Below are 16,750 nucleotides of genomic sequence, written 5' to 3'. Positions count from 1 at the left end.
TTATCAATGATGATATTAATCAGTTCTTTCTCCATGTCACCGGTGTAGAGATATATCTTGCCAGTATCCACAATCAACTTGTGAAAATTCTTACCTAAATTGAATCTATATAAACTCAAAATGCATTATTTATAGTGGGACCTACCTATTAAATAAGTGGGTCCCACATGTTTGTATTTTGAGTCACACCTGTAGGCCCCGAAGCTATAATTAGCTTAATTTTGATGATAGTAAAACTTAATGTAACATAAATTAACTCTTTATGCATAAATATTTGGAGTGATTTTATAGGTCATGATATGCAAAGACATTGAAGGACTATTCTATTGAAATGGCTGATACAAAAAGAGATTATTATCTTGTATAATACAAATGAATCAAAGTCCATGAAGAATTAGGATAAAAATTAAGTCCTTAGGTCTATTGTGCAAGATTGGAGAAATTATGCCATCTAAGACTTAAAATCAATTTTGTTTTTAGATTCAAGAATTTAGAAAGTGTTTTTATATTATTTCTAAGGTTTTTGAATGGTCAAAATAATTTTTACAACTTTTCTTCAAAAACTCAAAATTTCAAAATTTAAGTAAGACAGTAGCGAAATTAATTAACTCATTGCGAAAATTAGTTAACTATTTTTATTATCTAAAATTTTCTATCTTACGAAACTACTTAACTAGTGAAAATTTTAGTTAACTATTTTCATGCTCTGAGTGGACACAACTTTGCTGCACAACTTTCAAAGAAGTAACGGTTAGTATTTGAAAATTAAAGAGCCATTAGATGCACTCTTTAGCAGACGTTTTTAGCAATGAAAAGCACATATAAAAGGCATCATTTACTATAATTTTACCTAATGAAAGTGTTCCTATTTATTGAGAATTTATTATGCTATTTTTAAAGCTTTCATTCAAATACTCTTGAGCTGGAGTAGTAGATCTTCTTTCTGAATCTTTAGCATTAAATTCCGTATCTGAGAGTTATTGAGAGTGATTTCATCTACACCAAAATCTATTTAAGGTTGTGTAAGCATAAGGACACACTTGTGGAAGGTTTTCAAGCACTTTGTGAAACTTGTGGAAGGTTTTCAAGCACCTTGTGAAGCTTGTGGTCTTTTGTGGGAAGCAAAGATATTGTAAAGGTTCTCAAGCACCTGGGAAGCTTGCTGAGATTGTAAAAGTTTTGAATATTGCCTATTGAAAAAGATCAAATAGTGGAGTGACTCTCAAAGTGGGACTTTGGGAAGAGTGAATGTAGACTAAGAGAGCCGAACCACTATAAATATTGTGTTTGATTCTCTTCTTTCCTTAATTCTTTAATTTTCAACACTTTATTTCTCTAATTATATATATTGAATGTGTTGAAAATTTGTTTTATTGAGTTAATACTGAGCTTGAATAATTAAACCTCTGCAAATTCTTATTTATACGTGAAAAGATACATTTGATATTAAGTGATTATTTTGTGTATGAGTTGCTATTTGTGCATAACTTGTTTGATCACTTAAATTATATCTTAAAAATAGAGTTATACATATAAATAAAAATACAAAGCCACAATTTTTCATTAAGTCTTAAGCAATGACTGAAAATTTGCCTAAAGTGTCCAATTCACCTCTCTCTTGATCACTTTTTTTGGGACAACACCACCATATACCTTTATCTTGGGTCCATGTAAACCCAATCTAAATAAGAAATATCCATCAATCTATTATTTTCTGATATCATAGTATTTGTTTCTCTTTGTTAAATTCCTTAAGTACAAATAATTAAAGAATAAATTGTTCATTATCTGCTGAATTTTTTTTTAAATTAATTACCACTGTTTTAAATTTTACACAACCTATATGCCTTGAATCATTTTCTATGTCATTGTATGACAGTTTCCTTGTGATGAAAAAGAAACTTAATTTCAACAGAAGGTGAAGGAAAGTAATGGGATGAAATGTAAAAGAAAAGTCATTAACTTCATTTTGTTTGCAAGTTTAAAATTTTATTTTATACAAAGCTATTTGGTAATATTTGATAGAACGTGATTATATAATACAATCAAAATTGTAATGTAATTGTTATTGTGTTCTTATATTTAGTTGTAAAATAAAAATATAAGTAGCGTAATGTAATGATAATTTTATTTTAATATTTAATTTATTTATAATATTAATAATAAGTAATAGTGGTTGCAGTGATTGATAACCGAGTGATAATGATAGCTAAGTAGTGATGGTAACAGTGACAGCGGTGATTAGGTGGTGTTGTGGCAAAGTAGGATAGTGCTGGTGGTAGTGAATAGGTGATAACAAAGGTAGTAGTGACTAAGTGGTAACAACGATGATCAAGCGATGATGATGGTGATAGCGATAGTGGTAATAAGTAAGTGGTGGTGGTGATGGTAATAGTGATAGTGATAATGGCGACAAGGTGGGATAGTGATAATAATAGTAATAGTGGTCGGGTAATGATGGTGGTAGTGTTGACAATAAATGAAAAAATCAAAATAAATAATCATAATTACATCCATTTTTGTATATAATAATCATTACGTTATTTTAAATATAATTAATTACATTATATAATTATTATTCCACTATATCAATTTTTTTATGTTACCAAGCAACATATACAAATTTGACTATGTCATACTAAACATGGCTTTATGTTATATCTTTCAACCTTCAATATTTAAGGGTATATATATAACAAAAAAAATTGTAAAAATTTACTTTAAAAATCTTAGTTTACTTTATTTTCTCTAAACGGAATGCGGTTACGAGTGAAGGCAAATTTAGAAGCAAATATTTGTTTGCATTTGACCATAATACGCCCCCTGGCTCGCTTCTGTGTATGGGTAGAACGTAAAAGTGAAATTACTAGGAGGTAACTTATCTCATAAGAGCAAGTAAATTACTACCAGGGAAGGGAAGGAAATGCTTAAGATTTCTGTTATGAGCAATCAAGGCAAGGCTCGAAAGTTGCCTTAATTAGAAAGTAATGGGCTTTATTTTAAGATAGTATGAGGTAGATGTTCTAAATTTTGAGGCTAATTTAAGGTGCACTAATTGTATGCTAATAATTAACACAAAAAAGGAATTGTTTACACGTAAATGTGTACATAAGCCATCCTTTGTCCCTATTTCTTCCATTTTGTTGGCAGACTCTAAAATTAGAGTTGTGGAAATCTTTGTATACGTAATTTTCACAGTTCGCCTTTGAACATTCCAATGCAATGTTAGCTTGGAAGTCTTGCTGAAAATGAAAAACGGAAAAGATGAGGAAAGAGCAGGGTGGATAAGGAGGAAGACTACCAAGTCCAATTCCAATTGTTCACATATGCTTGACTTTTACATTTCTGCGTGCTACAATTGATTTGAGGTTACGTAGGATTATAAATGATAATAACATTTGAATTCGTTTAATTTTATATATTTTAATTCATAATCTACATAAAAATTATGTTTATAAAAAATTTATATTTTAAAATTTTAATAATTTTGTAAAATATTTAAATTTTATTTATTTAAAATATAATATATAAACAGTTTATAAATATTATAGTAAAATTATATATTTTATATTTAATTAATTACTTGTATAAATAAGAATGATCAGTACGTAATAAATACTTAATACATAAAACTTGAATTTAATTTGAACTTGATATGAGTATTATCTTACAAAGCTTTGAATAAAGTGTTGTTAGATATGTAGTAGACTATTTAAATTTGACATTGATATGTTATGATTTTTCAATGAAAACATTAATTTTAATCTATTCATTTTGAATAAACAACTAACAAAATGGATTGTAAAGAATTGATTGACTTGGTAAATGATTGAAAATTCTTTTTTCAAATAAAAATTATGAAGAAGTCCATGAAAAATTTTTAATACAATGAAACTCTAAAAATGAACAATAAATAATTTAATAAGATGAGTGATCCATAAACTCATTTATAATTTAATTTTATCCATAAAAATAATTTTATAGATCCATAAGAGGTTATTATTCAAATTTATGAGATTACAATTTCAATTTTTAATCATAAAATTTTCAATTTGATGTGTATTTTAGAACAGCTAAATTCAAAACCTAAATGTAACCATCAAAAGATCCTTAACAATAACCCATGGAGAAATTAAAAGTCCCAAACAAATGGTGAATCCCAAGTCAATTTCAATGAGTTATAATAATTGTCAAGAGTTCACAAATAATTCAAAAGGCTTATTAGGATGAAGGGTTAGCTATTTGATTGGTTAGTTATAACCTTTTAGCAATGATTAGTCTTAATATGAGTAAGCTCATCTCACTTATTACAGACTCTTGCCTTGGCCTATTCAATTCAAGTTTATAATAGCAATAAAAGTAATGTAACAACTCAAAAAAAATAATAAAAAAAAAACCAGCAGCCCCCCCCCCCTTAAAACTCTCCCTCCGGTCACTCTCATTCTCTCTCCCTTTTTCTTCCGGCCGGTAAGCCTTCAGCCACCATGGCTGGCCGGCGAGGCATCCCCCCCACCCTGGGCGACGCCGGCGACCCTCCAGCGATGGCCAGAACCACCAGAAATGGCGGCAAGAGAGGGAGAAGAGAGAGAAAGCGCGCGCACAGTGGGCAGCGGCTTTCCAGCGCGATTCCGGCTTCATCCGACGTCCGATCGAGACGATTCATGTGGCGTTGGAAAGCTTGTTCTGAGAGCTTTCTTTTAATACCAATTTCGCAGCAAATGGAGGTCGGATGAGTGAGATATAGAGGAGAGAAGTTTCGGGTTTTTCAAGCTTTTTCGTCAGATCTAGGACGATCCGACCATTGGATCGACGATCCGAGACCACCTATGGACTGAGGAAGAGGGGAGAAACATGATGGTATGATCAGATCCGGCAAATGTCATCAGCGGCTGGTGGCCAGCCACTGTGCGCGGTGGTTCCGGCGGTGGCTCCGGTGGGCTTTGAAGATGACTCAACTTCTAGAGGCTTTCTCATAAATTTTTTGAATTTTTGAGACACAGATAAACTTCGGGTAAGATTATTTTCATTATTTCTCTGTCTGTGGAGAATAAATACAGTGTTTCTTAAAAAGGAAAAATTAGAGAAAAATTCTAAGAAAAATATATGATGAAAGTAAAATTATTTAGAGATACTTTATGGTGTTTATTGAATTTTTGAGTGATTGTAGAATATTTTTGAAAAATATAGATGTATTTTAGTTAGATTTTTAGCATATGGGCATATAAGATTATTTGAAGTTATGATATTTAAATTTTATGTGATTGGTTAAAGCTTGAGGATGGAGGTTTAAATATGTGAATATTGAATTGGGTTGAATTAAGAATATGTTAGCTGTTGAAAACTTATGGAATTGAGTAATATTCTTAAAAAAATATTCATGGGTGATTAGAAAATTACAATTCATTTTGCAATGGTCTTATAATATTATTAAGGACCGCGGGGCGAAATTTTAGAATTTTTAGAGCTTGTTTGAGTGGATTTTTGCAAAATATCAATTATAGGGATTAAAACGTAATTTTTAAGATTTTGAGTATTGCTTGATTTGGAGGGCCCAGGAAGGGCCATATAATGATGATGAGATATGAGTTGAATTTAGAAGTGTTATTTGAGTCTTTTTGCAGGTTGGGTAAGTCCCAGGTATAGGGAAAATTCTACCGCATTTCCGATATGAATTAGGTTGTCTGTTGCCTCTTTAGAGTTTTATCTTAACTTAGTACTAATAAATTTATAATTTAATTATTAGGTGATAGAGATCAGCCATTTTTCTGCATCCAGCAGCCACAATAGTCATCGGTGTACTGTGAGTAAAATATTAATTTTAATTGTAATTTCGATATTATTATATGTTCAAGTATGCTCATGCATCACTTATATGTATATATTTATGTAGTTAAACTCTAAGCACGTTTTATGTTGCATTCACAACTGTTAAAGTACCATGTATGTTGTTGTGATAATTTGGAGCAGTGTGCGTGCATTGGCTTGCGTGTGATGTGGTGTTAGCTATGGATAGGACGGGTAGACACGGCTTGAGATCTTCGCTGGGACCTGGTCCTTCGGGGTAGACACGGCTTGAGTTCTTCACTGGGAGCCCGATTTGGTTATTAAGTAGAAGTCCGAGCTGAATTCTTCGCTGGCACAGATTGGATTAAGAGAGCTGTATAGGGGATCAGCTCCCATATATGTATTGTTTGACATTATTGGGTGTGTGAGTGCTCCAAATTACTTTTTTGCTGTTATGATGTGAAAATATTGCCGATATTGCATTTCACTCTACAGGGTGCATTAGTTTTAGATAGTTATAGAGATTATGGTTAAAATTGATATTTTACTCTCTGAGTCGAACCCTCATTTCTGTTCACCATATTTTTTCCAGGCTACAGGAGGAGACATTTTTCAGAATAACCTGTCCCTTTCCTTACAGATTATGAAAAAAATACTTAATTGTATTGTTATTCTCCAAATTCATAATTTAGGACTTCGCATGTACTAGTAGTAGCATTAATCCTGTCAGGAATTGCATGAATTTAAGTTTTTGTATTAACAAATGAAAAATTTTTATGAGTTTTAAATAGTTTGTAAATGGTGTAACAGGGTTGAGCTGGACTTCCCTAATTTTAGTTTCTGATAATTACTGGGCTAAGTTGGCCCGAAATAAAATTATAACAGTTTAATTTAAATTATTTTATATGCATATTGGGCCTAAATTGTGGGCCTAGTCATGGGTTGAGGAATAGTTAGGCTTACTACGGGCCTCGGGAGCTTTAGGCTGGCCCAGGTCCTAGTGCCGGTCTGGCCCATAAGTTGGGTCGTGACAAGTAAAATTAATCAAAAAATAACTCCTTGCAAGGCATGCAATTCCAACTTAATTCTCTCATTTGATCTACTAAGCACTCATGGAAATTAAAAAAGAAGCTTTTAGAAGTAGTTAGGTGTTGAAAAGCCTTAAAATTGAATGTGCTTTGTGGACGTGTAAAGGGATGCCTCTCTCCTCAACACCATTAATTGTACGTTGAGCTATGCTTGGAGAGACAATGACCCATCACCCAATTGAATTAGGGGTCCTGTAGAGTTAGATTAGATTATATAAATAAATTAATTAAGATTTAAGAGTGTTATTTGTCATCAAAAGCCACAAATCTTATGCATCTTATTATTAAAAAGAAAATGTTAATAATGAAATTTTAATCTTGGACTTAAAGAAGCATTTTGAAATTTACTGTCATTTGATTACACTGTAAATTTATTTCTTTTTCTTTTTATGTATATATCAAAATATATTTATTAAATTATTATGTAACATATATTAAAATTATTTATTTTATTAAAAATTATATCGTATTAATATAAATAATTAATAATTATTAATGACTATTAATGGGTGACAAATGCAAAGAAAATGAAGGTTGTGACTTGAATAATTAATGATACAAATAATTTATTGTATTAATTTAAATTAATTTTTATTTTACAAGCATTTGTATCTATATAAATTTTTCTCTATTTTTATTTTATAAAATTTTAATTCATCAAAAATTATTTCGTATAATATTATAAATAAATTTATTATTATAAAATTTTATTCTAATTATTTTACCATAAAATATCATTATTTAAATTTTAAATTTTTAGTTAAATATTTTAAAATAATTTTAAAAGTGTTACATATTAAATTTAATTATTTAATAAATTGCATCAATTTAATAATTATAGTAATACATTATTTCTATTTTCAAAAGCTTGTTAATTTTATTAAACATAGAGTTAATATTTATTTAGTAATATATAATATGGATCAGCTTTTATTAAATCTTAAGTTCTTAGTTCTTTTATAAACTATATCAAATTAATCATCATCATTATTATTATTATTATTAAAACACGATTAATTTTATAAAATATATAATTAATATTCATTTAATAATATATATCGACTTTGATTAAATCATAAATTCTTAGTTCTTAAATTTTACTAATTCAATGGCTTTTTCGTTTTAAAAATATTAAGTATAAATAATATTAATTAATATGAAAATTTACGATATATTAACACATTATATATTAAATATTAAATTAATATGTCATTCATTTGTATAATTTCTTTCTCATAGATTTATATAATTATTTTAATTGTATAATTTATTTATTTATTATTTTTTTAATAAAAGAAATGAAGTGTAAAAGATTAAATTTAAATCTATTGAGTAAATAATACACATTCGATCATTGAAACAAATATTTATATATTAATTATTAATATATCATTTTTTGTCATTTTTCATTTTCCCTATATATGGTTGGCATCCAGCTCTTCTTTTCATCAAGCCCCTTGATAGGTTGACGTCCAAAAATAAACCAACTCCTTGAACTGCCATAAAAATACAATAGAATTCCAAAGTCTAATTTAAATTTTTTTCACAATGACAGGATCATTTAATTTAGTTCTTTTGATTGTTATAAAATTTTACTCGTAACCTCTATTCGTAGGTTTAGAAAGTATATAGGTCTTAAATTTAAATATTTTCATATATCTATTATAAGATTATTTACTGATCTCCCAATGTAAACCATCAATTATACCTAGCTTATTGTATCTATATTTAATCTATAAAAAATATATCATTTTATAAATTTTAATGAAAATATTTATTTATTTTTAAATTAAAATTTAAATTAATTGAGTCAATTAAAATAAGAAAACTTTGAATGATTGATTTTCGACTAAATCTTAAATTTTATAAATTATTTAAAATTCAATTTTTTTATAAAAAAAAAAGATAAAATAATTGCAAATTATTTGAATCCTGATTTGCTAAGCTTTAATTAATTTTGTTATCCATTGGTCATTATTTAACAAGGTTATCAACTTTAATTTCTCTAACTTCATTATAAATTAAACCAGATATTATTCCAACATCTAATCAGATTTTGATTGATGAGTAATTATTAATAACATGATTATTGGCCTAAAAGAAAAATAGCTAGCCATAAGCTAGGTGGTATCATTTCAAGTTCTAAATTAGACATGATCATTGACAACCAACTATGCATGATTAATGTTAATTAATTATGCATTTATTTAATATCTTATATTAAATATGACAAATGGCAATCGACAATAGAGATTAATCATACCCCATGCAACATCACTCAAATATATACAGTATTTACGAATCGCATCCATTTAGGTAATGGGGGGACAGATTTGCATATTTGGGTATTTGGGGTTGCCGGGTCATCTTTGGCAATCAATGAAAGCTACCCATCAGAAAAATCCACTTCTCCATACCCAAAAATAAATAAATATACAGAAATTTAAGTTAATAATAATAAGACCCGATTAATGTTATTGTGGAACAAATTTATTAAGTGAAATAGCAACTGTACTATCTTGACTTTGTCGGGTGGCCATGATTGTGTAGTTGACTGAAGTCACAACTAGAATGAGGTAGAACCTTATATTTAAGAAATTTTGAAAAATTACAGGAAATTAAAACGTAAATTTTTGCTGTATTGGTTTTTTTGGACCTATAAATGTACATTTTATATGATTAATTATGGCATCTAATGCAATTTAATGAAGAAGTGCGATTAGTATTTATCGATCTATTATTAGGGTGAGCACACAACTGTTAAAATTAAAAAACTGAATCAAATTTTAGTTTATTTTTTCAGTTTTTCAGTTTGATTTTGATTTAAAATTTTACACAAGGTCCATTATTAGTTCAATTCGATTTTTTAAACTGAAAAAAAAAAAGAAAAATCAAACCAATAAAAAAATAAATAAATTTTAGTATTTTAATCTCTATAATTTTAGTATTTTAATCTTTACAATCTTGCATACTCCATAGTCTACCTCAACTCACTCGGTAGCAATAGATTCTTTATCTTAAAAATTTTAATTTTTGAAAGCTCAAAAATAAAAAGCAATTCTAAAGATTCAAAATCGATCAAATCGAACCAAACAAAAAAAATTTTATTTGATTCTATTCAATTTTCTTCTAACTTAAAAAAGTATTCTTCAAAGCTTCAACTACTTCAATTCAATTTAAAATCAAATTTAAAATCGTACCGACTAATTACACACAGCCCTACCTATTGCCTGTTTAGTTCACAAAGCACTTTCCTTCGCCCTAGCTCAAGTACGACAACCATGCCAATACAAACTGATTTGATTAATTAGAAAGCATCTGGATTTATTTTTCTTATAAGAAAAAGAGTCCAATTCATATTATTAAAAATGTTAAATTGATACAGATGCTCGTTGATCGAAAAATATTTAAAAAAAAAATCAAAGATTCATTTAGAAAAAAAAAAAAGTCGTAAATTGAAGTACTAGAATTACACACTTGATTGGTTTAATAACTTCTTAACTCTCCCGTGTCACTGTCAAGTCTCTCACACACACCCGAGGTTTTGAGAGTCACTGACTCGCTAACATTAACTCACCACCTGAATTGAGTTAAATCACTATTCCGAACCACCGAGTTTCCAAGCTGAAGTGGCAATAAGTGGCCTAGTATGCCAACCGAGCATCAGACACCCATTATTTTCCTCCACTCGATACCCATCACCGCCTGCAAATAGTGCTAGTAACATACTCGCTTGTTTAAACGCGTTTGAACCCATGTGAACCGGGTCAAACCCTGCCGATTCCATCCGTGTCCGCCAATGACTCAAGGTCTCATGCCGCTCAACTCGGTCGGCACCATCGCAGGCCACCACGTTGCATATCTGCCTCCCTAAGTATAACTCGGACATGATCATGTCCTGACTCGGCACAGCCAACCCAGATCCTTCCAACGAGTCAAACAAGCTGGAATAATAATGCAAAGCTTCAGTGAACCGGTCTACAAAAACAGGGCCATTGTGGTTAGCTTCTTGCTCAACAATGGTCACAATCTTGGGCTTCATGGCCTTGATGGAGGAAAGCACCCTATCGATCCCACCGGGTCGAGCCAGGAGGCGGTGAAGCTCAAAGACGGAATTGACGGCGACTGTCTCCACTTCCGGGGGGCGGAGGTCGAGCATTTCCGGCTGGAGATCCGCCAAACTGTTGGCTACAAAGCCGCGGAATTCGAATTCAACGCCAATAGTTTCAGCCAACTGCGCTAGCTTCCAACCCACTTGCTGCAAAGTATCGGTGTTGTTAGGCTGCGGTGCGCCAATTCCGGTTAAACGGAAAGCCGGCGGCCCACCTGGGCGTAAAGCAAGCGCTTGCATTAGTGCCGGCCACTGCATCCCCTGCTTCAGACCGAAATCGATCACATGAACTCTACTTGCAGTAGTAAAAGCTTCAAGAATTGCTTGATTAGCTGTGAAATGGGCGAATTTCAGGTAGGGACAGGTCTCGTAGAAATGCATCTCTAACGTATCAGAATACGAAGGATCGAGACATTTTTGTGGGTAGATTTTGTAAATTCGACGAGCTAAGGCCTCGGCGAAGTAAGTAGCCACTTTTCTCATAGCACTGGCTTGAGAAGCAGCAAGTAAGCCTATATGCTTCACAAGTGCCTCTGCAAGCTTAAGATTCTCCTGTTGAACTGCTTCTGCACAAGCCAAGAGCGTGTGCACTAGACGAACTCCAGTCTCTTGCGAGTCAATTAGGACTACCGGCCGACTTGGCTCCGATAAATTACCCGAAACCGTAATTGTTGACGCAGGTGAGGAATATGAAAAGGAAGAAGAAGAAGAAGAGGCAGCTAATAGAGGTGGCGTAGAATTTGAATTGGAGGTGAGAGTGTTACCAGAATCAGGCCCAGGTGAGGTTTTAATTCTCTTCCTGTTATTTTCCCTCTCTGATACTGAATCCGGTCGTGGGTAAGCAGCCACACCAGGAATTGCTCTAAGATCGTATTCAGAGTCATCACTAAAAATTATCGATTGGTGCGATTGCGGATTAGAGGAAGTAATTGTGGAAGAACCAAGAACAGAATCGCGTTGATTTTGAATCATACCCGAGGCATCAAGACCCATAGGAGGATTAAGCTCAGAAAGCATACTCTGAACCCAACCAGAGAGATCCGAGGGATTATAATGTACAGTATCAGAAGAAAGATGCGAAATCCCATCTTCTTGAGCCGTACCCATTACCATCTCAAGCTGTTCAAGCTTCTGCGCAACATCCGCCATGTCCGATGAGCGGACCTTGTAACCCAAAACGGCAAGCAATTCATCCATACCTCCAGGATCTTGGTCTTCTTCCCATAATTTTCCTTTACCCATTGACGACGAAGATTCGCCTCTATTGTCACCGGAGTTAGTATTATAAGCACCAGTGCCGCCAACAACACCGCAGCTTTCTTGGTGATCTCTCTTCATCTTCGCTTCTTTTGTTGCAAAGACCAATCACGGAGACATAGGGCTTATTGGCTCGCTTTGTTTTTTCGTTTTATATTCTTAGACAAAAAATACTGAGAGAATAATTGGACGTAGAGGAGATGGGTGTGAGGTCCAGTGGAGGAACAGGAGGAAAGCATACATGGGATGGTAATGGCAGAGAGATAAAGAACCTACCGGAAAGTCATACTACTTATTTATTTATTAGTCTATAAAAAATATTTAAAATATTCCTTTTAAATTTTATGAGATATTGAATTTTTATTCGAAATTCCATTACTGCCCATGAAATATGATATTTTAAAGAGGAGAAAAAAAAACTCTGCGTTTAGCGTGTTTTTAGAATAGAGTAATTTTAAATTAATTTTCAAATTATGATAAAATTATAATTCAATTTTTTATTTTTAATGCAAAATAATAAAATAAATTTTAAAATTTATTACTAGTGAAATGAAATTATATTTTAATTGATCATGTTTATTTTTTACAATAATTTAATTCAATGTTTTTAATAATTAAAATAATTTACTCTATTAAATTTATATTAACATGTTGATTATTGAAATAATACATTTTACTAAATAATTTTATCAAATAAATTTTTAATAATGATTATAATAAAAGTGTAAAATGTTAATTTTAATTAAAAGTAATTAATCATAAAAAATATTATAATTTATTTTTTTGATATTTCAATTGTGATGGCTGATTTTCATAAAATGGTGAGGGCGAGCGCTTAAAGGTATGGAAAAGAGCCGTGGCAGCACCGCAATGCTGAAAAGGACGCCTTTGTGATGGGTAACTATCTACTGCCTCACTCCTTTTATTTATTTATTTATGTTTGTTCCAAAGAAGATTGGAATATGCGATGGAAAGTTGGACTTTAAAAACAAAAATATCAGGCGGCAGTACCAGGCTCTCAATTTGCAGATTTGTTTAGCGTTCACTGTTACTATTTACTACTATCACAAGGGCAGTAAACGCAACCGATTCAACGCGCGCGTGTACATTTTCTTTTTCTTTTTCATTGCATTTGGACTTGAATTTCAAGCAGATTTGACCATCCGATGAGTATGGGGTAAAATTAAAAAGAATAAACTTCAATTTAACCCAATTCAAAAAAAAAAAAAACTTTAATTTAACCTCTTAAGTTTAATAAAATTTATAATTTAATTTTTATATTTTTAAATTAATTAAGTTAGTATTTAAAATTTAATAAAATTTATAACTTAATTTAGAATTTTATTAAATTATTATTAATTTTAAAAATAATATTAAAAATACTTTTATTTTTATTTTTAATATAAAATCAAATTAATTTTTAAATTTTTTTAATAATTTAATTTTTAAATTTTTAAAAATATGAGTCTCATTAAATTAAAATTTTTAATTTAAATTATTAAAATATAAATTAATTACTTTAAGTGCCTTAAAAATTATATTAATTATAAAATTATTCATATATTTATAATTTTATAAATTTTATTTGTGTCATTATTATTTTAATAATATATAAATAATTATATTTATATATATATCAATTTATAATATTTTTATATATTATATTATATTATTATATATAAAAAATATGAATATGGATGTAAATTATTATTAAAATAAAATTTTAAAATTAAATTATTTTTAAATTAAAAATAAAATTATAAATATTTTAATATTTTTGATAAATATAATGAGAATTAATAATAATTTTAATGGTGAAAAATAATTTATAGATTTATTAAAATATTAATTATTAAATTATTTAATTTTAGAAATATAAGATTAATTTGTAGATTTAACTAAATTTCAGAGGTTAAATTTTTAATAAAATAAAATTTTAAAAATTAAATTATTTTTAAGTTAAAAATAAAATTAATGATATTTTAGTTGTTTTTATTAAAATTAATAGTAATTTAATTAAAAATTTTAATTATAAAAATTAAATTATAAATTTTATCAAATTTTATGAATTAAATTATTTAATTTTAAAAATATAAAAATTAAATTATAAATTTTATTAAGTTTTAGAAATTAAATTATAATTTATTTAATTAAAAAGGTTAATTTTTAAAATTAAAATATAATTCTGCAATTTATTAATTAAAAATTATCTTTTAATGGGCCTCAATGCATTGATAATAAAACCCTTGTATTTTTTTATTTTATGTAATTTCAATAAATTCTCTTTAAAATTAAAATAAAAAGTTAAAAAGAAAAATGCCGTAACGTCACCCTCTAACAGCCTGTTTCACAGAGACCACTCTACAACAAACGAACGGCAAACAAAGAACACTACAGAAAAGGAGAGACCTAGAGAGAGAGCGACTGGCACACGGTACCGCTTTTAACGCCGTTATCTTTTCAGCCTGAATTTCCGTAACTTTGAGTGGGTCCCACATTTCGGGTGATGGTAGTGCTGTGATGGTCCCTGAGACCGAAGTTGACGTCTGAATTCCCCGCCTCTGATCTCATCTTCCCACTCTATCGCGGGCCCCATTTTCTAAAAATAATTATAGTATCCACAGGTACCTTTTTTTTCATATTCTCACTCGACTTACATGCGTTCCACTTGCTACACATCAATACCATGTGTCTATACATAAACACTAAGCTTTCTCTCATTGGTTGGTGTATTTACTCGCGTCCACGGTATGTTTGATTTAAAGTTGACCGTCCATCGCCTTCATGTGGTGGTGTGGGAACTGGGAAGTAAAATGGGATTGTTTTGGGAGGAGCGTGGAAGGCAATTGAGAATTACTATTATAGTATTTTTAGTAATAAGTTCAATTAATTAATTCTCTTTAATTATGAATTATTTTGTTCAGGTTAGCGGTTACAAAACGCTCATTTAGGATTTGTTTACATCATCTATATCTAATATTTTTGTTGAATTTTTTAATTCAATTTTAATTGAGATTCAAGCATGAGATCATATTGTCCTGAAAATTAATTAAAATTCATTAATTATTCAGTTTTATGTTACATCCAATCTAAAACATCAATTTCCTAATCCATTAGCAAGGGACGAAAATGCAAGAAAAGTAGGAAAATATAAAATTATACTTGATCTCCATATTTTTTCGAGTGTCATGAAAAAATTTTCATATAGAATGATTGAAATAAAATAATTAATTATAAATTATATAATTAATTAAATTAATTAAAATAATTTTATAATGTTAGGACATTTTATTGATATTTTTATTGGAGTTGAAGTCATGTAAAAAGAACGGATGAGCTGGACTTCATGCTGAGCTGGACTTAAGTAGATTTAAACGGAGCTAACTTATTTTTTTTCTGTTGATTAGTTAGAGCACGGGTAATTGCAAAAGCAAGTTTGTTTCTCATGTAACAGAATTAGTTAGCTTTCCCACTTAACTGTGCAAACTTGTATATAAATAACTTTTCTGCTAATCAATAAAAACATAAGAGAGTTTCATTTTTCCTTCTAATTTTGTTATGGTATTAGTGCAAGTTCTTGCTTCCTTTCTTTGCGATTCTTTTTGATCTTGTGATCTTCCTCTAACGTTTTTGTTCTTGTCAATCATGGCTGCTGAGTGTTTTACACTAGATCACCTTACAAATCCTTTGAATCCCTATTTTTTGCAACCTAACGAAAATCTTGCTTTGGTTCGTGTTTCTCCAGTTTTATCTATATCAAATTACCACTCTTGGGCAAGAGCAATGACAATGGCTTTTCAATACAAGAACAAGATTAAGTTTGTTGATGGAACTTTAAGAGTGCCTCCTGTTATCGATCCTATGTACTCTGCATGGGAAAGGTGCAATATCATGGTTCTTTCATGGATCACACATTCATTGTCTCAATCAATTGCGCAATGTGTTTTATGGATAGATCGGGCTTCAGATGTATGGAAGGATCTTAGAGATAGGTTCTTTCAAGGAGATATATTTCGTATTTTAGATTTGCAAGAAGAGATATATGCCTTTAAACAAAGTGAATTGTCTGTTACTGATTACTTTACACATTTGAAGATTCTATGGGATGAGCTGGATAATTTTCATCCAATTCCTCAATGTGTGTGTGTGTGCAAATCCGTGTAGTTGTGAAGCCTTAACTACTGTCAAAAAGTATAGGGAGAATGACTATGTAATTCGATTCTTGAAAGGTTTATTTGATCAATATCGTCATGTGAGGTCCCAAATTATGTTGATTGAACCTTTGCCTTCCATTTAATAAAGTCTTTTCTTTAGCTGTACAACAAGAAAGACAAATGAATCTTGGAATTATAGTTGAGCCTAAGGTGTTTGTTAGTAAGTCTAACTCAGGTGGTTTTCAGAAGCCTTTTTCTAATACTGTATATGGTGGGAACAATACAAAAGTTTGTACTTATTATCGCAGACCACGGCATACAGAGGAAACGTACTATCGTAAACAAGGCTTTCCACC

At 30.2% G+C, this 16,750-nt stretch overlaps 1 protein-coding gene across 1 annotated transcript; it reads right to left on the bottom strand.

Annotated features, from left to right (window-relative positions):
• Nucleotides 1-10,278: 10,278 nt before the first annotated feature.
• On the bottom strand, nt 10,279-12,575 carry LOC110671412 (DELLA protein GAI). The gene has a single exon (XM_021833884.2). The coding sequence runs from the start codon at nt 12,319-12,321 to the stop codon at nt 10,471-10,473; it is 1,851 nt and encodes a 616-aa protein (XP_021689576.2). The 5' UTR covers nt 12,322-12,575; the 3' UTR covers nt 10,279-10,470.
• Nucleotides 12,576-16,750: the final 4,175 nt, after the last annotated feature.

Source organism: Hevea brasiliensis, chromosome 9 (genome assembly GCF_030052815.1).
Source record: "Hevea brasiliensis isolate MT/VB/25A 57/8 chromosome 9, ASM3005281v1, whole genome shotgun sequence".
Classification (NCBI taxonomy): Eukaryota; Viridiplantae; Streptophyta; class Magnoliopsida; order Malpighiales; family Euphorbiaceae; genus Hevea; species Hevea brasiliensis.
Note: the sequence above shows the minus strand (reverse complement) of the source record. Positions and strands in the feature narration are given on the sequence as shown.